The sequence below is a fragment of the Schistocerca serialis genome, chromosome 9 (genome assembly GCF_023864345.2).
Source record: "Schistocerca serialis cubense isolate TAMUIC-IGC-003099 chromosome 9, iqSchSeri2.2, whole genome shotgun sequence".
Taxonomy (NCBI): domain Eukaryota; kingdom Metazoa; phylum Arthropoda; class Insecta; order Orthoptera; family Acrididae; genus Schistocerca; species Schistocerca serialis.
Window position 1 is genome coordinate 292,720,838 of NC_064646.1, and position 23,848 is coordinate 292,744,685.

A 23,848-nucleotide genomic window follows, 5' to 3' on the forward strand; every position below is an offset into this window, starting at 1 on the left:
TTTGAAATCGAGAACATGGGCATTGTTTTACAGATATCAGGTGTGAAATTTGAGCACAGAGAAAATGGAACAATCTGTCTTTCTCAGGAGTACAGTAATCAACTAGGCCTACTTGATAGGACTAGGCTTCAAAATGCTAAGAGAGAGAAGATCGCAATGAAAATGAAACCTAATTTCCTTGATGAGAAGTGTGATGAGGAAATTAAAAATCTTCATCATCATTAGCTTGTCAGTAGACTCCTTTATCCTTCAGAGGACTCGACCAGACATAGCTTTCCCAGTAGCAAAGTTCAAAATTTAATGTGAACCATCAGAATGCAGCAAAAAGTGTTCTAAGATAGCCTAGATGAAGGAAACACCGCATTACAAACTCGCATATTATCCCCCTGGTCAAATACTTGTAGTAGTCGCTGATGCTGATTGGGCTACTTGTAGAAAAGATCACAAAGGTGTTATGGAATATGTAACATTACTGGCAGGATCTCCAGTGTCCTGGGAGAGTATGAAACAAACTGCAGTTGAACTGAACACGACGGGAACTGAACAAGTTACAGTGGTAGCCTAGGCAAGAGGGGGAGTAGGAAGAGAGCATTATTGAAGAGCCTGAACCTGAAGGAGGTGACGATGGAATCAACTCTTGTGTGGTGTGATAGTCAAGTGGCAATCATACACTACAGGAATCATATAGGCCTATACAAATCAAGATTGAAACATACGACCATAAAACATAATTTCATCAGAATAAAAGTAATGGATGGAATGACTGATGTTCGATACATTTTGACACATAAAAATCAAGCAGACTTGTTGACAAAGCCGTTGCATCCGAATTTTTATGAATGTCATTGTAAGAAAATGCTACACTCGGAATGATGTATGTGGTTACTTTTAGATATCATTTCAAAGGCGGTAACGTAAAGAGATAAATAGGTCAAGAAAAGCTCCTTTATTTATTTCATTTATTACATTTCTATTATGTGACTGGATTATCTTTGACATTATTTAAAAAGACAATCAAAATGCTGTTAACATGCTGCTCTGTTACTGCTATGATGGCTTACGCAGTTTTTCTCTTAATGAATATAACACATGTGATACAACAGTTTTATTGCATTATAACAAAATTGATACATAATGCAGGAAATAAAACTGAAGTGCTTATATCCACTCAGTTCTTAGTTATGGGATTCTTTTCTGGGGATCAAAGGCATAAAATATTGCAACAGTTTTTAAACTGAAGAAAATGACCATAAGAATAATAACTGGAAGTAGTAGCTGGGCTCATTGTAAAGAACTATTTAAAAAGTTGAGCATCCTTACTGCACCAAGTGAGAGTATACACCAATATGTGGTGTACATCAGAGAAAATATTAATAAACACTGCACTAAAGTTCTATACATAATCATGGAACAAAAGTCAGTCTGGGTTACATTTACCCAGAAAGAAACAAACAAAGAACCCAAAACAGCATTTTACATCAGGGAATATAACTGTATAATAAATTGCCAATGGAAATGAAAAAGATTACTAAAACAGGCGTGTTTAAAAAGGCAGTGAACACGTTCCTCACTAGTAATGAATATTACACTATTAAAGATTGCTTAGATGACTCAGATTAATGGACAGAAATGAAAGTGGATAACTACACCACCTTGTCCCATTTCAGTACTTTATCACGGTATACTGCAATCACGAGGATCATGTGTCAAGACATATAATACATGATAGTAATGTCCGATGGCTTAGTTTTTCAGGTGGATAGTAGTACATAGTCAAACAGGAGATCTGGAACAGAGTCAAACAGCACAGTCTTCTCAGTCCATGAGTCTTCAGTGGCTGTTTTAGTGTGAGTGGCAGAGAAGTATGGAACAATGTTTTATATAGCATGTGATGAGCAACAATCCAGGATTCATCAGTGGGTGTCCTCAGTGTGTGAGCTATGGAGAAGAAAACTATGTTTTATATTACAAGTCACATGAAACAATTTGGGTGGAAATGAAGAAACATTTAAAATTAGAGAACTAACAAAAGAGGCAGTGCAGCTGTTAGGACCAAAGCCTCATTTTCAGGAGGAACAAGCTGCTCTGTCCGGCCATCCTGATCTGGGTTTTCCATTATTTTTCTATATCGTTAAGGCAAGAGCAGGAATAGTTCCCTAATCAAGACCATGGTCGATCACATGTCTTGTCTCTGCAGGCTACCTGTCCTAACCTCTAAAGGCATGTTATGTATGCTGTATGTTATATTTTGGATGATTGATAGCATTGTATTACCTTTACAAATCCTGTATCATTGTGAGATGATCCTTGTATGAATAAATAAATACACAACCTTCCCCTTCTACAATTTTTAATTTAGGGACAAGAAGTTGTCAGATATACTAGCAGAATCCAAAGATGAATTAAATGAAGTATGGGTATCCAAGATTTGGTCAAATATAATCAACTAGAATTAAAATCAGGACATGTTATTATAGTTGAACAGTGTAGAGAAAAAAATCCGGGTAGGCATGAAGGAAAGCATGGTCCATAGTACGCTTATTGTTTTTATTTTTCATTAGGCCTAACTGTGCTATCACCTGACAGATAGCATTATAATCACTTAAATTTTTGTAGGAATACTTTAAAGTTCCCCCTTGGGGATCTGTATACTACTGTAAAAATTAGAAATGACATCAAATTCCTTTTGACATTCAAGGATCACATAAACATACAAGAAGTTTGTCAAGTTCGTTTCCGTCCGATAATATACATATTGGTATGGTTATCCAAGCAAATTTCTTTTGCATTCATTTATCTTGATCTTTTTTAAAGCAGTCTGCCTGAATGAGGTATTCAACCATAAAAAGGCTTTCCTCTCACACCTAGGCCTATATTAAAAGGAATTCTACAGATCGTGAACCACCTTGCCTCTTAATTTTCCGTTATCAGTTCAACTAATCTATAACTCCCCATGCTTATAAGGTGCATGCAACGTCTTTTGTATCCCCATCTCACAAAAGCAGCGCCCACTGATGTGAGCTCCGCTCGAAGTCACTATTAAACTGATCAGTTTCTGGTTAATTCGCCTGACGGCTCCGTTCGTTGGATCGTGCTGCTGCAAAATCTCAACAAGGTTCACACTTTGTGATGTTGCACTGCATTTTCTATTCTTGGCCACGCTGTTACCTGCTTCCCCTACTGTCAACGTCTGGTCCTTTTCATTCAGATCCCTAGCCAGAGCCTCAATGTCCTCTACTACCTAGTCAAGGCTAGAACTAGGTTACAGAATATTTGTGAAATGAACCTATACATTGACAGTCAACCGAAGTTTGTTTGATCAACAGCACGAACTTCTCAATATACGCAGTCATCAATAGATTCGTTTAAAAAACATGTTGTTTTCTTACTTGTGTCACTCTCGTAACATCATCTGAGCGGCCCGATCCCATGTTAACGCCTGTTTGCCTTAATTTACGGATATATCGCAAGAAACACTTCACTTAACACGAAATTAAGGACACGCTATCATACTGTATCTTATCGGACCACAACAAAAACAAGATATATAAACATAGGTGAGTCTGCTGTTTATTTTGTAACGCACTGACAAACACATCGCAAGATGATTTTTGGTAGTTTGACACGATGTAGAGAAATATTAGGGAGACTCTGTGTACCTATTTATGTAAGATATATATTTTCATATTAATATACGTGCATCCCGCAATACTTATGATCGTTAACTCTTAAAAATATATGTCGGACTATTTAAACTTTAAAGCCTGAGTTAAATTTTACGGCATATCGATACGCAATCGATAGATTACGTTAGTAAGTACAAATACAATAATGGCGTCCAGAAACATTGGTACTGTTGACACTAGAGCTGAATTAGCTGATTTAGTGAAGAGGAAAGCAGAAATCGCGGTAATTATAATACACAACGTTGAAAGTTACGGAACGATGTAGTCCTAGCAATGTGATTAATGTTTCAGTAACGATATTCATTGAATAATGTGACCAAAGTGATGTTGTGTACTTAGGTTATGTTTGTATGTAAACATTGTAGCCTTATTCGATTTCCCACTTAAGTTATTAAACTATTTGTTTTTCTTTTTGTTCTGTGGGACTTTTCGATGTATGACCATGGAATTAGTCCATAAATTGTAATTTGTCCCCAAACATAAAAATTTAGTAGGATATTATCGCAACAGCGTATGCATTTAATAGAACACACAAGATTTTTAAGCTCAATTGCACCTAAGTCCAGTAAATATTGATATAAAATAAAAATAAATGTTTGTTTGTTTAATATAATAACTTTAATAACTCAAACAAATATTTAATCTAAACTGATAAATAGGTTGCCTAACTGCTTTGTAGTTATACTGTCAAATACAGACAATGTAGTTAGAAAACTGATAAACAGTTTGCCATTAATATGGAGGTAATAATGTGATGTCCGTGTGCCTTTCTTCAGTTTTGGCCACCTATGGACCATATGAAGGAACTCTCTCATGATGTTGTCTTATTTCGTGATTTTAGTTCTTTCCAGTACTTTTTCAATCCTTCGCTATGTGCTTTTCTTCTTTCCTCAATCCATATAGTGCTCTGCTTTCTGACCACCTCCTGAAGACTCATGAACATCCTAATCTAGATTGTATCCTTTTGTAATGTTGACTTCTACTAAGTTCTTTTTCGCTTCCCGGAACCATAACACTTTTACCGTTGGAATTAGTCTAAGTTATTTGCAATACGTGAAGCAATCTTTTGCATTCATATTTCTTAAAAGTCTACTGCACTGTAGAGGAAACAGTGTGTGGCAGCCACCTCCGACATTTCATCTCTCCCATTATATTTGTAGTCACTACGTAGCTCCATTCTATTAATGATAGACTCGTTCGTATTCTTAATGTTCAACTTAATTGTGAAGCAATGAGTCAGACATTAACATAGAACATCTAAGACAAAAACAAACACAAAGCAAAGAGTAAATGATTATGCCCCTGCACTGTGCACACACAACTATTCGTCTGCATGCTCCCACACAGCTCCCTCCCTGAAGAGCGGAGCTCCAGGAATGTGCAGAAACTTGTACCGGACCTTTCGCCTGGCTCTTGTGCGAATTTTCGGCTATACTTCCTCCATCGTCATATCCTCTTGCGGCTTCATCTGGCTCGCTGTCCTACCATCTGTTGCACCCTGCAGGGGCCCGTCATCTTCCTGCAGGCCCTCCTCCTCTTCTTGTCTTACATCTTCTAGCAGTAAGTGAGCCGGCTTCACCCAGTCTGTTGACACAGCAACACTTTTATCGCGAACTAGTATAGTCATGGCCTGGTCCGTATGGTGTAGTACTTTTTTTTCCGGCTGCAATGGAGTTTTGACTGCGTCGGTTCGCAACATTACATGTGAGCTTTTGCTCAATTCTTGATGTACGAACGATGGCCTAACGCCATGCTGAGTCACTGGATGTGGCCTAAGCTTGGCCAGTTGAGCCCTTACTCTTGTTAACAAATACGGTAGGTCCGTCTCACCTGTACTCTTCTGAAAAAACTCTCCGGGTAGGCATAAGGTTTCCCCGTATACCAATGCCACTGTAGATGCTCCGAGGTCAGGTTTGAAAACAGTGCGTAAGCCTAGTAGCACTAGTGGCAGTTCTTCTGACCAATTCTCACCATGGCGCATTAATGCGGCCTTAAGTGTTCGGTGCCACCGCTCTACCATGCCATTGCTTTCCGGGTAATAACTTGTGGTACGGTGATGGCGGAACCCGCACATGTTTGCCAGCTCCAGGAACAAGGAGGATTCGAACTGACATCCTTGATCCGTCGTGACATGTACCGTACATCTGAACCGGGTTATGCACATCCTCAAGAACACTTGGCTGACTGTCTCTTATGATATGTCTGAAATGGGGATTGCTTCTGCCCACCTCGTAAATCTGTCAATTGCCGTCAGTAGATACCGATAGCCTTCGGACATTGGCAACGGTCCAACAATATCCAGATGCACATGTTCGAAATGACCAGTTGGCCCGTCAACTTTACCCACTGGCTTCTTCACATGGTGTCCCACTTTACATCGTTGACGATCTAGACACGTCTGGGCCCACTTCAGACAGTCTCTCTTAATTCCTGGCCACACGCAAAACTCTCTCATTAATTTTACACTCACCCAGGGTCTCGGATGAGCCAAACCATGTAACCCTTCAAACTTCCCTGCGCAAACTCTCTGGCACAAAAGGTCTATGCCGTCCCTGTGAGGTATCGCACCATAGCTGTATTGTCTCACCTTCCGGATACAGTTTTCTTAATTTCAACCCTGTGGGCGTGCTCTGCCGAAAAACTTGCAGTTGTGCATCATCCTTCTGCTCTCTCACCATTGTAGCATAGTTCACTGAATACTTTATTGCCGCAACTCGTGAGAAGTAATCTGCCACCATATTCTCTGCCCCATTAATATGTCGTAAATCAGTAGTAAACTGGCTTATATATTCCAATTGCCTGAATTGTTTAGGTGACAAAGTATCCGTACGCTTTCAGAATGCGAAAGTGAGCGAGTTGTAATCTGTAAACAATGTAAATGGTCTGGCTTCCATGTAAGGCCGGAAATACCTTATGGCTTCATAAGCAGCCAGCAGCTCTCTCTCATACGCACTCCAATTCTGCTGTGGGTCTGTGTGTTTCTTGGAGAAGAATCCTAAATGCTGCCACTGACCAGCAGTCCACTGATGCCACGCTGCCCCAATCGCCACCTGACTTGCATCAACAACAATAGCTAGCTTCGCATCTTTCTCTGGGTGAGCTAGTAAAACTGCTTGCTTTAGGCTTTCCTTGATCCGCTCAAACGCACACTGCATGCTTGATGTCCGTTGTAGCTTCTGATTTTTCCTGGTGTTCGTGCCCGCCAAAGCCTCCGTGAGTGGCGCTTGTAAAGCCACAGCTCCTGGCAGATGTCTGCGGTAAAAATTTAAAACACCTAGGAACCTCACCAACTGTTGCAAATCTAACGGGCGAGGCATCTGCTGTATAACCTCGACCTTCTCCTCCAGAGGACAGACGACAGCTGCTGAGACTGTGTGACTCAGGTAAGTCACCCTATCTTTACGCAAACTGCATTTGGTGTCATTCACCACTACACCGTAAGTACGTAGCCTCTCGAAAACTGTCCAGAGGTGCTCTTCGTGGAGGGCTGCTGTCGCTGAGAGAACACCAGTATATAGTCTAAATAGTCGAAAGTGAAATCCCTAGCCCTCACAGCACCTCATCGATGAAACATTGCCATGTCTGTGCAACGTTTTTTGAACCAAATGGCATACATAAAAACTCGAAAAGACCGAAAGGTGTAGTGACTGTTGTCTTCGGTATGTCACTGTCAGCCTCCGGTATTTGGTGGTATGCTTTTTTACAGTTGACTACACTGAAACATTCAACTCCGGCCAATTTATTTGTAAAGTCACGAATGTTGGGAACTGGATACCGATCAGGTATCGTACGTGCATTCAACAACCTATAATCACCACAAGGTTTTCAACTTCCGTCTTTCTTCCGCACTAAATGTAAAGGCGAGGCCCATGCACTATCAGATCTTCTTATCACTCCCATTTCCAACATCTCTTCGAACTCAGCTTTTGTGTCTCCAAATCTGTCTGGGGCCATCCTTCTCGGTCTGAGGGAGACCGGAGGCCTGGGCACGGTGTTTATGTGGTGAACTGTATGATGGGCCACCATGGCTATCGGTTGCGCTGACGGTCCTCTAAGTCGGCATACTTCTGTCACTCTAACCGAACCGTGTACCTTCTCTGTGATTATTCCTACATGACCCTGCACCACCTCTTTGCCCCCTCTAAGCTGTGATAACCAAATATCCACCACAATACCGAATGCATATAGAAAATCTACTCCTAATATGCACTATGCCACATCTGCAATTTCAAAAGTCCAACGACAAATAATACTAGGTCCTAAATTCACTTCTCAGACATAACTGCCATATGTCATTATGGGCTGTTTATTTGCAGCCTTGAGGCAAAACGATGTGCTGTCACTGAGGGAAGTACATTTCCCCTTTGGCCACGTGCTGAGATCAGACCCCGTATCTATCAAATAATAACAAGAGGTCGTCACATCCCGAACATCCCACTGTCCTTATGTGTCGGCAGGACCTCCGAACCAGTAGCTCTCAACACCTCCATTGCCTCTGCAGCCCGTCTAGCTGCTCCTTGAGTTTTTGAAGTTGTGTACCAGTAACAGCGCGCCGCTGCTTATTAATTGCCGCCGTTTCATATTCTTCCATCGTCGCCTCCACCTTTGCTGTACTGAGAGAATTTGTTGGTTCAACTGTCGCATGAACCCTGTCGGCGAGTTGGAGTAGTGCTTGTATATTGTATCCGTCATTCGCTGCCACAGCTGCTGTTACTGCAGATGGAAGATGTGCTGCCCAAATGGAATGAAGTGTAGTGTTTGAAAATTCATTTTCCGTCACAATTCCACGCAAATGCCTCCAATATTCGGAGGGAATTCTTTCATCTCTACATTCATCTCGCAACACCTGGCAGATTCTTTGATCTAGTGGTTTAGTAAGCCGGCTTGTTAAAAAAGCCCTTCAGTGTTGTATATTGCTGCGTTTCCGGCGGCCATCTAATTATCTCTTCAACCAATATCACTGCTCTGGCAAGCAGACTGTTTGCTGCTATCATGAACATTTCCCGGTCATCAGTTACCCAATTGGGCATGAATGCCAGTTCTAACATGGAGAACCAAAGTTCCGGTTTATCGGCCAGGAATGCGGCGGGCGTACTTTCATGCATTGTCCCAGCGAATCTTCCTCTCGTACGTGTGTTCCGGCCGCAGATTTTGTCCTGGTAATATCACTGTCCCACTCCGCTGAATCCATTCCGTGGTGTCGAATGTCGTTCCATAATTCCTGAACCTGACTGTGCAGTGTACCCTTCTGGTGTACTGATCGTGCTGTAGAGCTTCTGCCATTTGGCATATGTTGTAGTGTACCTTCGTTGTCCTTCTCCTCTGCCTCTTGCCATATGTGTTCTTTTGACTTTGGGATCACCACTTTGTAGCTCCACTCTATTAATGATAGACTCGTTCGTATTCTTAATGTTCAACTTTATTGTGAAGCAATGAGCCAGACTTTAACATAGAACATCTAAGACAAAAACAAACACAAAGCAAAGAGTAAATGATTATGTGCACGCTAGAGTCTTTGCCGCTGCCCCTGTACTGTGCACGTGCAACTATTTGTCTGCATGCTCCCACATATTGTCCAAATAGATAATTCTTTAAATGTACTGGTAAGATAAAATCAAAATCAGTGGGAACGAGATAAGTATCGTTGGATAGTTATCAAAGATCTGCCAATGTATTTGTCATAGTGGCTAATTACTTTCCTTTTATATCGGTAGTCACCATGCCCAAATTCTAAGGCTTTAATCTTATTATTGGATCTTTGACTGTAAATGATTTTATCCAGTGTTTACTAGTGTTGTTTTTAATGTCATTCACCCAAGGAAAATATTTGTGGTCACTAATAACCGAATGTTGAGTGCCCCAAATGACAAGAAGAAGAACATCTAGGCATAGTCCATATCAATTCAGGCGGGCTAGGAAAAAATCTTATCTTCATAGTCTTGGACATAATTGAATTTAGCATATGTTAAAATGAAGGACTAAGTAAGGTACACATATGTTTTTGTTTTCTCCAAAAAAATTTCTGCTCCAGGATACAGCCCTCCAAAGATGACACTTTGAATACCATTTTGAAGATGCAAATTTTGGAAAAAAGTTTAAAATGCTGTATCTGTGGAACAGTTCTAGATATTTTTTTAAAGCTGATTGCTTTATGATTACAAAGAAATCCTCGATTTGGACTTATCTGTCAAATTTCTTTTACTATAGCATTCTGAAGCTTTTTTTAATAATTTATGGTAATTTTTTTCCAAAAATGTGAATCCATAACATTTTGATTTTTTCTGTTGATTTGTACCATATAGTTCTACATTCTCTGAAAAGGAGAGCATCCAATTTTAGGTTGAACAGGTTTTACAAACAATTGAAATTTTTGCCATACATAAAACCTGCTTTTTTATCACATAACAGACTCATAAAAATCAAAACTTAGCCCAATTTAACATAATTTTAGTTTTAAAGGCTAAGTAACATACTCAATTTTAAAGCTTTTTATATCATTCTAAAATGTATGTGAAAGGTCCAAAGACTTGAAGTTTTCAATTTATTCAACTTCTGTGTACTTGTTTTGTACTGAAATTAGCCAGTCAATGAACTAAAAATGTGTTCCACTGCTTCAGTATCTTCCTTTGATATAGAGTAATGCCTTCCTGTTGAACCAATAGGAACTGGAGCACATACAATCTTCAAAACATTGTGAACAGGAAGTGAGAGCACTTATGACATCGTTGCTGTCCTTCAGCTGGAAACCTATATCCAGCAGCTAGTACATGTGGTAGCATAAAGTTCACTACAATTGCATTTAACTCATAACTGGCATCTATAATCTCTGCAATCCACCAGTCACAGTCACACACATGCCATAAACAACCCCCTTCTCTGGTTGTGAATCAGAATATTATCCTGCTGTTTCTGAGGTGTTAGTCGAACGAATGAAATTTCTTCTTCCTTGCTTGTTAAAGTGTGTGCAATATGAGTTTGCCCATCACTTTGGGTCCAAAAATATGTCTTCTTGAATTCCTTTCACAGGAGTAGTTTGTTTGCACCATTCTTCTTTTTTCTGCTCACGGAATTCTTAGATTTCACGGCTCTAATAAAATCCTCAGCATCCTGAATTGCAGCTGTATTTGGTCTGGAAAGATAATGTTTCATAGCATGCTGCTTCAGCAAGCCTCCTACACCATCACAAAGCCCCTTCCCATGACCAGTAGCACTGTGTACTTACTCAATTCAAACAGCTGGTAACGATTTTTAAAATGACTAGAAACACCATCCGAAATAATGATGATCTTCTCTGCCCCTGTTTGCAATTGAAGAATTTTGCGCATTGCTAGCAAAGCATGTGCTGAGTCATGTCCTGTGTCATCACTTATACCTGCAACACTTGTGGTCTGGTTTTGGAAATATGTCACTCCTGTAAAAATTGAAACCCGGTCATTACTCCAACGATACCCTTGTACTTCTCGTGAGAGAATTACAGACCAGTTCTCAGCAAAATCACAGTGAAGCATTAAACATATCCCACTGCAGGTCCAAGGGTTAGAATAGGCCCAAGGTATCCCTGCCTGTCGTAAGAGGCGACTAAAAGGAATTTCACTTTTTCGGCCCTATAAGTTCAGGTCCCATTTTATGGTTTGACCTGCCACTTTCCAAATTCTGCAGAAGTGCGGGCCATAAAGGGAAGGACATCTTAAGTGGTGCATGAGTTATCCATAGTCCCCTTAGATTCGATCTCCTGAACCTCTTGTCATGGCTTTGTATCTCCACCTGCAATTCAACTATTTGGGCGAGGACACTTTCCGGGGGTATGTCATCTTCTTCCATTGTCTCATGTCCTCTTTTGCCCCCAAGACAGTATTGGATTTCTCGGCACCGAATATCTAGCACGGTAGACAATCCATTGTGGTGGGGTGGTCATGTACCCATTTGGTGGTAGCCCCGTAATGACACAGGGGTCACACTGCTCATGCCTGAGCTGTAAACTCCTCATGTATGCCAAGGAGTAGATGCCTGTCTTCCTGGGGCATCAGGACTCTTGGTAACGGCCATCATGCCAGGTGGCCTTTGCTGTGGATGGGTGGCACCAGTGAGGAGAGCCCCTGATTGGAGTGGGTGGCTTCAGGGCGGATGACCCACAATGAAGTGGACTAAAGGCCTGGCCAGACAGAATGCGGCCTGGCCATCCGGCCTGTGGCCTTGAACCACAGCCGGCAGGCCGCACTGTTGAATTGCTTGTTGTTGTATGGCGGCAGTTCACACAGAGTGCGGCTCTCGATGCAGCCGACCTGCCGCACCGGCTGCCACCAGGTTGTCACGGATTACAGATTCGCCGCAAGCCAGAGCGGCTGCTTGGCTCTGCTGGCGCACTCAATTGCTCTGTGGTCAAACTGGAAGCAGCGGCGTGATGTGGTTTTTGTCTTGCAGCTTGTAGTGCACGCATCATGGACACAGAAAGACTTGTACAGGAGGTGAGACAACACAACTTTTTGTATGATACACGTGATCCTGATTTGGAGGTAGAATACTTTTGCGCTCGATATACTCTTGATAGAAAGCTGAATTCTCAGAAATAGTTTTGTCACTGTGACGTCCATAATTTCCAATGTCAACTACTGTAAACTCGTAGTATGGATCAACGATCGCCAGGAGAACCAGCGAAAAGAATTGTTTGTAACAGAAGAACTGGTACCCACTATCCTTCGGGCATTTTAACCTGATATGCTTTCCGTCTCTGCTTCCAAGGCAGTTCGAAAACCCCCAAAGTTCTAGAAATCCTTCTTCAGATTTCTTCCACATCTCTGTTGTAGGAGTAGGTAAATACTTGGGTTGCAGAACAGTCCATATTGCCTGGCACACTTGTTTCACAATTTCTGAGACTGTTGAACGTCCTAACCGAACAGAAAAAGCTATGGTCTGGTGACTGTCGCCAGTAGTCAAGTATCTGGAAAAGATTAAAATAAATTATACCGATGGAACGAATAGATAAGTTAACGACCAAATATATGTTTGTTTAAATTCAATGACAATGTTATGAATACAATGAAACAAAACAATCTATTAAGTAGAAAGTTCTCTCTAGCAGGACATACGGAACTAGATGTTACTATCGTTTGCTGTATTCCTAAACACTGCAGATAAATTTATCACTCCACTCGTAACTTCGTTGTGGGATAGCACTTTCTTCCACAGAACCTTTCATGTGATACAGCTAAACTGAAATGGAATAAATTATATGACTTCTTTGAAGCACAGAGAGGCCACAAACGGTAAAACTTACCTCAAACAAATGGCTAGTGTGTGCCTTGTATCAGTTGGCTTTCTCCAGTTCGTTGTGCACTTCTTGGTGTTACCTTTTTATCAGGCGATGCAGTTCTTCAAACATTCTCGCGACATACGAAAATATTTGAAGAACCTATCTCCGTCAGACTCTAGATCAATACACAGACCATGGTATTCTCCTAAGCTTTGTTTCTTGCTATTAATGTCGTGCACCCAACATCTCCTCTTCTTGGTGCCAATTCGTATCGCTAGTGCGAGCTACTCATTTCTGCACTTTAAAAATAAATAAATAAATAAATAAATTCGGACAAAGATAACAAGTCTCGCGTGAAGCTTCCAAATCGTATAACGCCAAGACAATCGCACTACGCATGCAAGCTTAATAATGGGGTTCAGCCCCTTCCACAGTGTAACAGCTGACGCATCGAGTCGCTGCGGCCGGCCGTTGCCTGTGTGGCGTCCCTGGCCGCTGAGTGGCCCGGCCTCCCGCTGCACCGTCCGTCTCAGCTGCAGGCCGGATTCTGTCTGGCCAGGCCTTAAATCATCTCTTGCTGGTGACCGTATGGAGCCAGCAGTCTTTAAGAAGGGCAAGATCGAGTACAGTGCTGACAGATATGACGCTAAATCATTTTTGTCCCTCACTACATCATGGGAGGAATGTAGGGCTACAGAAAGAAGAGAGCTATATTTACCTCGGTATTTAGTCTGTAGCAGAATGGACGGGGACTCCTTTCTACCTATGAAGCATCAGTTTTTTGTTGAAAATTTTGAGGATAAGTTTGGGGAAGTGAAAGCGCTGTCCAAGATGATAAGCAGTGCAGTCTTGATTCAGACAGCATCCCCGGCCCAATCCCGGGCGTTACTTGCTTGTGACTGGCTGGGTGATATTCCTGTTTCTGTCACTCCCCATAAAAGCCTCAACATGGTCCAGGGGATTATTTTCCATCGTGACCTCTTGCAGTGTGATGACGAGCTCCGCGCCAATCTAGAACGACAGGGTGTTCATTTCATCCGGCGCGTTTACATCGGGCTTAAAGACAACAGGGTTTCTACCAGTGCCTTCATCTTGGCCTTTGAGAGTGATTCATGACCTGAAAAGGTCAATGTGATGGTTTACCACTGTGAAGTTAAACCATACGTCTCTCCCCCTATGTGGTGCTTTAAGTGCTTTAAATTCGGTCACATATCTTCCCGCTGCACTTCCAACGCCACATGTTGAGACTGCAGATGGCCACTGCATCCAGATGGTCCCCGTGCATCTCCTCCCACTTGTATCAGCTGCGGAGAGCAGCACTGCCGCTGCTCACCAGACTGCATAGTACTCCAAAAGGAGCGGAAAATCATGGAGTACAAACTCTTAGTCCGGTTGACTTACCAAGAGGCTAAATGTAAATTTGAACAATTACACCCCGTTCGGTTGACGTCCACATATGCTGCAGCTACATTACCATTGCCATCACAAGTACCAGTTGTACCACACTTCGTGCCATGAACAGTGGGTCTTCCGGGTCTCCCGAATACATCTGTGCCCCATGTGGGTGTGGGGGTTAGAATAGGCCCGAGGTATTCCAGCCTGTCATAAGAGGCAACTAAAAGGAGTCTCTCACGTTTCGGCCTTTGTGTAATGAACCCCTGTCGAGTTTGGCCTCCATCTTTCTAAGTTTTCCTGAAGAGCAAGACAATTGGGAAAGGGCACCTTACAAGGTGCATCGTGTCCATCATGCATTGAGATCTTTAGCCCACTTTCTCGTCGTCGCATTTCAGTCCTGCTCATTCTCCATCTCTTGGGCGAGGACACTTTCCTGGGTACATTTTCACCTTGCACTATGCAGTGTCGCTTTCCGCGCTGACAATGACTATGGACTTCTTAGCACCTCATATCCGGCACAATATCCAGTCTGTTTTGGTGGGGCCGCTATGTGCCCTGTTGGTTGTAGCCCCATGACAACACAGGGATCGCTCTGCTGATGCCTGCACCGTTAACTCTTCACGTATGCCATGGAGTAGGTGCCGATCTCCCTGGGGCATCGGGACTCCCAGCAATGGCCATCCTGCCAGGTGGCCCCATGGGGAGGCCCCTGGTCAGAGTGAGTGGTATCAGGGCAGATGACATGCCGTGAAGCGTAGTACATCATCTCTTGCTGGTGGTCTGCCACCAGCAGTCTCTAAGTGGGCAAAGTCTAACTTCAGTGCTAGTAAATATGACCCCAAATCACTCCCCTCCCTGGCATCACCATGGGAGGAAAACCAGGCTAAGGATGGCAGTGAAGCTTATTCGCCCGTGTACGTCATATGTATGAGAGTTTATGGGGAATCTTTCGCGTCCATGAAGCCACAGTTTTTTGTGGAGCATTTAGAGGACAAGTTTGGAGAAGTGGAGGGCTTGTCCAAAATGCACTCTGGGTCAGTTTTGATAAAAACAGCATCCTCTGCCCAGTCACATGCTTTACTCACTTGTGACAAGTTGGGGGATGTTTCTGTTATCATCACGTCCCATAAGAGCTTAAATATGATCCTGGGTATTATATTCCACAGGGTCCTTCTTTTGCAGCCAATTTAGAGTGGCGAGGTGTTCATTTCATCTGGCGCGTCCATCTGGGTTTGAGGGATAATCAGGTTGCCACTGGTGTCTTCATCTTGGCCTTTGAGGGTGACATATTGCCCAAGAAGATCAAGGTGATGGTCTACTGCTGTTATGTTGAGCCGTGTATCCCTCCCCCAGTGCGGTGCTTTAAGTGCTGGAAGTTCTGCCATATGTCTTCCCACTGTACAGGGTTATTACAAATGATTGAAGCGATTTCACAGCTCTACAATAACTTTATTATTTGAGATATTTTCACAATGCTTTGCACACACATGCAAAAACTCAAAAAGTTTTTTTAGGCATTCACAAATGTTCGATATGTGCCCCTTTAGTGATTCGGCAGACATCAAGCCGATAATCAAGTTCCTCCCACACTCGGCGCAGCATGTCCCCATCAATGAGTTCGAAAGCATCGTTGATGCGAGCTCACAGTTCTGGCACGTTTCTTGGTAGAGGAGGTTTAAACACTTCACCATTAAGAAAAAATGTTGCTTCATCACTGAAAACAAGTTTCGCACTGAACGCATCTTCTTCCATGAGCTGTTGCAACCGCGCCGCAAATTCGAAGCGTTTGACTTTGTCATCGGGTGTCAGGGCTTGTAGCAATTGTAAACGGTAAGGCTTCTGCTTTAGCCTTTTCCGTAAGATTTTCCAAACCGTCGGCTGTGGTACGTTTAGCTCCCTGCTTGCTTTATTCGTCGACTTCCGCGGGCTACGCGTGAAACTTGCCCGCATGCGTTCAACCGCTTCTTCGCTCACTGCAGGCTGACCCGTTTATTTTCCCTTACAGAGGCATCCAGAAGCTTTAAACTGCGCATACCATCGCCGAATGGAGTTAGCAGTTGGTGGATCTTTGTTTAACTTCGTCCTGAAGTGTCGTTGCACTGTTATGACTGACTGATGTGAGTGCATTTCAAGCACGATATACGCTTTCTCGGCTCCTGTCGCCATTTTGTCTCACTGCACTCTCGGGCGCTCTGGCAGCAGAAACCTGAAGTGCGGCTTCAGCCGAACAAAACTTTATGAGTTTTTCTACGTATCTGTAGTGTGTCGTGACCATATGTCAATTAATGGAGCTACAGTGAATTTATGAAATCGATTCAATCATTTGTAATAGCCCTGTACTTCCAGTGTCACATGTCGAGGTTGTGGACGTCCATCACATCCCAATACTACATGTGCCCCACCTCCCATCTGTGTCAACTGTGGAGAGCACCATTCACCTTGCTCACCAGCCTGCAGGATTTTACAGAAAGAGAGGAAAATCAGGGAATATAAGACCCTGGACCGACTGACCTACACTGAGGCTAAGAGGAAATTTGAGCACCTATATCCTGTGGCTATGATCTCCTCTTGTGCTGCCGCTACAACAGTTCTAGTCCCATCAGCTCTGCCAATCCCAGTCACCTCTTAGAGTTGGAAGACTACACCTGCCCCCTTTTGATGGTCAGGGCACTACCCTCCCTGTTGCTCCTGCACCACCTACTTTGGAAGCAACATGCCTTCCCCCCACCCCCCACCCCTCCCCTCCCCACCCCACCCAACCATTGGGGATATCAGTCCTAACTTCTGAGCCAGAGAAGCGTAAGTCTTCTTCGGCTTCTCTCACTCGGTAGGATTCCCTTGGGTCACTCCCTTCCCAGGTTTCTGCTATTGGGAAATATGACACCCACCAATGGCTGAAGAGCCCAAATGCAGCTGTTCACAGGGCTTCATGGTCATCCTCAGTCCCAGAGATTGAATTAGTGGAGTCCTTGCAACCAGGGAAACCCAAGGAGCAGCAAGAGAAATGAAAAAAAGGTCCCCAAAACCGAGGGAACTGCGATGGCAACCACACCACCGCTACCTACAAGCTCTGCATCTGTGGATGAGGTGGAGATTCTGGCACATACAGAGGCCCTAGATCTTGCCAGACCCTCAGACACAATGGATAGAGACTGCTCAGGCAAAAAGTGATCCTGAGGTGTAAACTGTCTCACTGAATGTTCCATGGCTTCCCAGTCTCATGATGACATCATCCTCCGGTGGAATTGCTGTGGTTTTTCCACCGTCTGGCTGAGCTATGGCAACTGTTAATCTTTCTGCATTGCCCTCCAGGAAACCTGGTTCCTGGCAATGCAGACCCCTGCCCTCTGCAGCTGTAAGGGATACTACAGGAACCATAGCGACTATAATAGTGCGTCAGGTGGAGTTTGCGTTTATGTCCGAAACTCAATCTGTAGTGAAACTGTGCGCCTTCCAACCCCTCTTGAAGCTGTTGCTGTCAGAATAAGTTCGATGCAGGAAATAACTGTCTGCAATGTATATCTTCCTCCAGATGGTGCAGTATCCCCAAATGTATTAACTGCGCTGATTGATCACCTCCCTAAACGTTTCCTACTTTGGAGAGATTTTAATGCCCATAACCCCTTGTGGAGTGGCACCATACTTACTGGCTGAGGCAGAGATGTCGAAACTTTACTGTCTCAGTTCAACCTCTGCCTCTTAAATACTGGGGTTGCCACACATTTCATTGTGGCCCGAGGTAGTTACTCGACCCTTGATTTATCAATTTGCAGTCCAGGACTTCCATCTATCCATTGGAGAGCACATGATGACCTGTTTGGTAGTGACCACTGCCCCATCTTCCTGTCACTGCCCCGGCATCAGGCCCACGGACACCTGCCCAGATGGGCTTTAAACATTGTGAGTGTTATGTCTCGACCATACGTCATCTTTCCAAGTCCGGGCAAAGATCAAATGAGTTTTCGGGTACCAGACCAGAACAGGTGTTCCCAGTATTAACATAAATGATGTGTTATCTACCAACGTAAATGCAATTGCTGGGCACTATACTTGAACCTCTGCATCGGAGAATTACCCCCAGCCTTCCGCACTCTCAAGCAGTGGCTGGAAAGGAAAGTCCTCTCGTTCGCTACATGCTGCAGTGAACCCTATATGCCCCATTTACAGAGTGGGCATTGCACATCGACCCGACACAGCTCCTGGGCCAGATCAGATCTTCAGTCAGATGATTAAACATCTCTCATCTGACTACAAGCGACATCTCATTGCCATCTTCAACTGTATCTGGTGTGATTGCGCCTTTCCATCGCACTGGCGGAAGAGCGCCATCATTCCGGTGCTCAAACCTGGTTAAAACCCGCTTGATGTGGATAGCTATCGGCCCATCAGCCTCACCGACATTCTTTGTAAGCTGTTAGAACATATGGTAAGTCAGTGGTTGTGTTGGGTCCTGGAGTCACGTGGCTTACTGGCTCCATGCCATGGCATTTTCCGCCAGGGTCGCATTACCTTTGATGATCTGCTTTTCCTCGAGTCTGCCATCCTAGCTGCCTTTTCCAGACGCCAACATCTGGTTGCTGTCTTTTTGATTTACAAAAAGCATATGTCACGATCTGGCGATGTCCGCAACTCGTGGTCTCGCGCTCGTGTTCTCGCTTCCCGATTTCGGGATCCCGGGTTCGATTCCCGGTGGGGTCAGGGATTTTCACCTGCCTTGAGATGACTGGGTGTTTGTGTTGTCCTCATCATTTCATCATCATTCATGCAAGTGGAAGATTGGACTGAGAAACAGTTGGGAATTTGTATGGATGCTGATAACCTCGCAGTTGAGCGCCCCACAATCCAAACATCATCATCACGAATTGGCGATGTCATATCCTTGCCACTTTATACAAGTGGGGTCTCTGAGGCCCGCCGCCGATTTTTGTCCAAAATTTCCTGTCGCTTTGTACTTTCTGTGTCCAAGTTGGTGCCGCCCATAATTCCCCCCATATCTAGTAGAATGGTGTCCCGCAGGGCTCTGCATTGAGTGTATCACTATTTTAATGCCCATTAATAGTCTAGCAGCAGCTGTAGGGCCGTCTGTCTCACCTTCTCTGTATGCAGACAACTTCTACATTTCGTACTGCTCATCAGAATCCCAGGAAATGAACTTGCCAACAGGCTACACGGAAACCGCGTCTGGAGATCAGCATCCCTGTAACTGACCTGCGTTCATTATTAAGCGGCAAGGTTTTTCAGCTTTGGTAGAAGAAATGGCATAATCTAAGTATGCACAACAATGTCCGTGCCCTTAAGGAGACTACGAATGTGTGGAAGACCTCCACGCGGGCTTCTCGCAGGGACTCTGTGGTGGTCTGCCAGCTCCGCATTGGCCATACGTGGCTAACACATGGCTACCTCCTCCGTCGTGAGGACCCACCTCGGTGTCACTGTGACTCACATATGACTGTTGTCCACATCTTGCTGGACTGCCCCCTTTGAACGACTCTGCGGCGGACTTTTAACCTTCCCAGCACCCTATCTTTGGTGTTGGGTGACAATGCCTAAACAGCAGATTTAGTTTTACATTTTATTCCCAGGGGGGTTATCATACCATCTAAGGGTGGGAATTTAACCTTCTCTCTGAGGTCACCACCCTCCCTCCATTTTAACTCTGTCACACTTTCTTTGCATTTGTTTGTCTTGGTAGTCGTCTTTTCCTACATGTGTTCATCTTGCCTTGTCTTTTTGGGGTGGACATTTTAATGTGTTGCAGAGTGGCTGGCTCATCCTCTTTTCTTATTGTGATCACCCAGCCCAGACCATTTGCTCTATGGTTTTAATACCTTCTCCTACTTTTCCTTGTGGTGTATGTTTTCCCCATTTTGTGTTTGTTCCATTCGTTTTCTTTTTTAAGTGTGGTGTTGGGTGTTTTTGTACCTTGAACCTTGCTTGCAGAAAAAGGAACTGATGATCCTGTAGTTTGGTCCCTTTATACCCCAAACCAACCAACCAACCAAGTACTAAACATAGTTCTTCAACCTGTACTCATCCTTTCACTTCTACAATTTGTTGCAATTTCTTCAGATGCTGGTGTGTTAATGCTTTCACTGACCATTTACCAAGTTCGTCAATGAAACTGTCAAAGGCAACAGTTTTCTTAATTATTTTATTTTCCTCCCATGTTGCATATGTTCACTGCTACATCTTCTCCAGGCCAAGTGTCTGTAAAGACAGTCCTTCCTTTCCGGGACAGTCACCACATTCTTGAAACAAACAAGTCTCTCACTTTGTGTCACAGACTCCTAATGACTTCACACACCCAATCAAGGTGTCATATATCATGTGCTCCGGTAATTTACCACACAAAGTTCAAAATTCGCACAGTACACACATAAAAAGACATATTTAGGTCAGTGTGGAACTACCCACTTAGGTCGTAGTGCATAAAATTTTGATCTTCCAGTGAAGTTGTATGTCACTCCTATAAATTGCAGAAGTTTCTTTAATACTGCAAATCATGTACCTCTTCATTTTCACAACTTTTTGGCCTTCAACTGTTACAGTTACAGTGTCTTTTTTGTTGGCACTCTGGCAAGAGCACTCCCATTTATCTTCCAAGTAAAATAACTGCACTATTTGAACTTGAGCTGCTTCTACAGGATGACCATAATAGAGATATTTTCTTCCAAAGACTCCTTTTCCAGAATTCACATTTCTTGATTTGTCTACCATGTACTTTGGTACTGATGGAATGTGCTTCAAAATTGTTTTCTTTGAAAATGTATCTGGAATAATAGTTAAAACTTGCTCCTCTTCACTATAGGATGGATGCACAATATTCAACAGCTGAATTGATATTTGTGAAAAATTCCTGGCGAGAGGTGCAAGAGAGCTTTGGTTCATTTTCTTCTGAAGATGAAATTTCTACTTTGAAGAGTGTGGTCAGTTTTGCTGTAATGTATTCATCCATAGCTGTAGTAATTTCTCTGCCCATTTTTGGTGCATAGACCTTATGACTCGACTTCACCGACAACGGTTTCTTAACAGTACTAAACTCTGTAGTTGACTGATTCAGAGTATTTAATCTTCTATTGATGCAGAATCTGCATCATCTGCACCATGAGAGGCTTCACCTTGTTCATATACTATCATTGCTCTTATTCTGTCAAAACATTTAGCACACAAAAAGTCATTACTGGAAACATCTTCACTTAGAAACAAAGTCTTCAAATGGGAACACTTATTCCCAACCTGAACAAAGTCTGTTTTTTGTTTGTCTTATATATCACTCTTTTATGGATATGCAAAAAAGTCAGCACACTTCACTCTTCGGTGGCCCCAGTCAGAAGACATTTCAAACAGTCCTTTTCACAAAACACACTGCAACTGTGTCAACTAGCAAATTCCTCATGAAAACAAAAAACTCATTGGATGTTCTCAGATTTCTTAGAAGTCTCTTCAGTGAACAAATTAGCACTGAACAACTACAATACAGAAACCTGCAATTAACAACCACGACAAAGAAACTGACAAGAAACTACAACAAAGTATAAGAAATATCTGCAACAATGAAAGTGAAAAGAAATAACTGCAACAGAGACAATAGAAATAAACGTTGTAACAAAGAAATTAGTAAGAAACAACTTCAGTGAAGACATACATTACCTTTGAAAGTTAAAAAAAATTATTTTTTAAAAATAAAACCTGTTCAACTTAAAAGTGGAAGCTCTCCTTTACAGAGAATATAGTACTACAAAGTACTAATCAACAGAAAAAAAATTCCAAGTTTTCTGTCAAATTTTGTAAACAAAACCTTTGAAACGCGTCGTGGAGATACACAAACAGTGACTGGTAGCAGTTAACTTGTTTCATTTAATATCAATAACAGTTATGGTAAAGCCTAACCTAAAATGTTTGCATTTAAACTTTACAGTACGTTAATAGTTATATAACCTATCAGCATCAGCCTTCTTTAGAATTGGGAATATTACATTTTTCTTAAAGTTCAAGGGTATTTCTTTTATGCCAGGTGGAATACATTTGCCATGGTTGATTTTTTAAAGACGTCTGTAATTATGTGAGAATGTCTTCTATTCCAGGTACCTTTTTTTCGATTTTGGGTATTTTAATTCTGTCACATTCTTCATGCACTATAACATCCCTCATATCAACTACATTTTTCTTTCCTTTCTACAATAGTTTCTTCAAGTTTATTTCTTTTGCATAGTGTTTTGGTATCATCATTCCTCCTTGTAGCCATCCCTTCTTTGCTTGGTACTGCTTTCCCATTTGCACTCTTGGTAGTCATACAACTGTTTCTTAGAGAGAGAGAGAGATCGATTGATCTATTTGTCTCATTTTGCATTTCCTGTGCATTTTTTAGTGTCTGTATTTCATTTTGTTTGCTTCCTTTGCTGCATTTCTTAACATTTATCAATTAAATTCAATGACCTGTGACTTATCCACGGATTGCTAATGGGCCTTGTCTCTTCTCTTCACTGTTTCACAGTCCGCCCTGGTAGCTGAGTGGTCAGCGTGACAGACTGTCAATCCTAAGGGCCCGGGTTCGATTCCCGGCTGGGTCGGAAATTTTCTCCGCTCAGGGACTGGGTGTTGTGTTGTCCTAATCATCATCATTTCATCCCCATCGACGCGCAGGTCGCCGAAGTGGCGTCAAATCGAAAGACCTGCACCAGGCGAACGGTCTATCCGACGGGAGGCCCTAGCCACACGACATTTCCATTTATACTGTTTCACAGTTAAAGCTACCCAGTTGTCTTCTATTGTATCCCTTTCGATTCCTTCAATCAGCCGTTACCTTCCAGTCCCTTTGGAACTCTCAACAACCACTAGTTCTTTCACTTTATCAAGGCCTGATCTCTTTAATTTTGTATGTTTCTGCAGTCCATTGTGGCCAGGATCCACGTCTGCCCCTAGAAATGTTTTTCACAATAAAAATTGGTTTTGAAATCTCTGCCGTACCAATGTTCCAGGTGGTTATAATTAAAGTGCAGCTACTTACGGAGGTCCAGTGTGGACTGTTAATTATTGTATGGCAGCGGAACTTGGTAGATATACTAATGTGTCACCAATCTACACTGGAAAAAAATTAATTCCAATTTCAGCTGCCAGGTGCAAATCTTGCACTGTACACTGTTTGTATGATGATATGGCATGCATGCTGTTATTTGACAAGCCATAACATCCATGGGTGAGCGGTGTGGCCATCAAGAAGAGAGACCGTGTGCTGTTTGTGAAGCTGTTTTATATGAATGGCAGCAAGTACAGCGCTACACTGAGAGTGTGTCTCTGACTGAAAGATCTGAGGAGAGGCCCAGTATCATTAAATGGTTTAAAGTAGATTATAATGACTCCTCAGGGAGTCACACCTAGTGATACGTGGCTGGCGACCACGGGGCCCCGAGCTGAGTCCTGGCATTGCTTCCACTTACTTATGCCAGGCTCCTCACTTTTATCTTTCCTATCTGGCTACCCTCGGCCAGCTCTTGTTCTTTTCCGACCCTGACACTAT

General features: G+C 42.9%; 2 protein-coding genes across 2 annotated transcripts in view; one reads left to right on the forward strand and one right to left on the reverse strand.

Annotated features, from left to right (window-relative positions):
- Positions 1-3,603, reverse strand: part of LOC126418511 (peroxisome biogenesis factor 2) — a 94,426-nt gene extending 90,823 nt beyond the window's left edge. The window contains exon 1 of the mRNA XM_050085310.1: positions 3,390-3,603. Coding sequence (XP_049941267.1) covers positions 3,390-3,431 — 42 coding nt within the window. The 5' untranslated portion in view covers positions 3,432-3,603. The remainder of the gene's footprint in view (positions 1-3,389) is intronic.
- A 214-nt stretch (positions 3,604-3,817) lies between these two features.
- LOC126418512 (chromatin modification-related protein MEAF6) overlaps positions 3,818-23,848 on the forward strand; it is a 54,594-nt gene continuing 34,563 nt past the window's right edge. Inside the window, exon 1 of the mRNA XM_050085311.1 lies at positions 3,818-3,909. Within this exon, the coding sequence (XP_049941268.1) occupies positions 3,832-3,909 (78 nt within the window). The 5' untranslated portion in view covers positions 3,818-3,831. The remainder of the gene's footprint in view (positions 3,910-23,848) is intronic.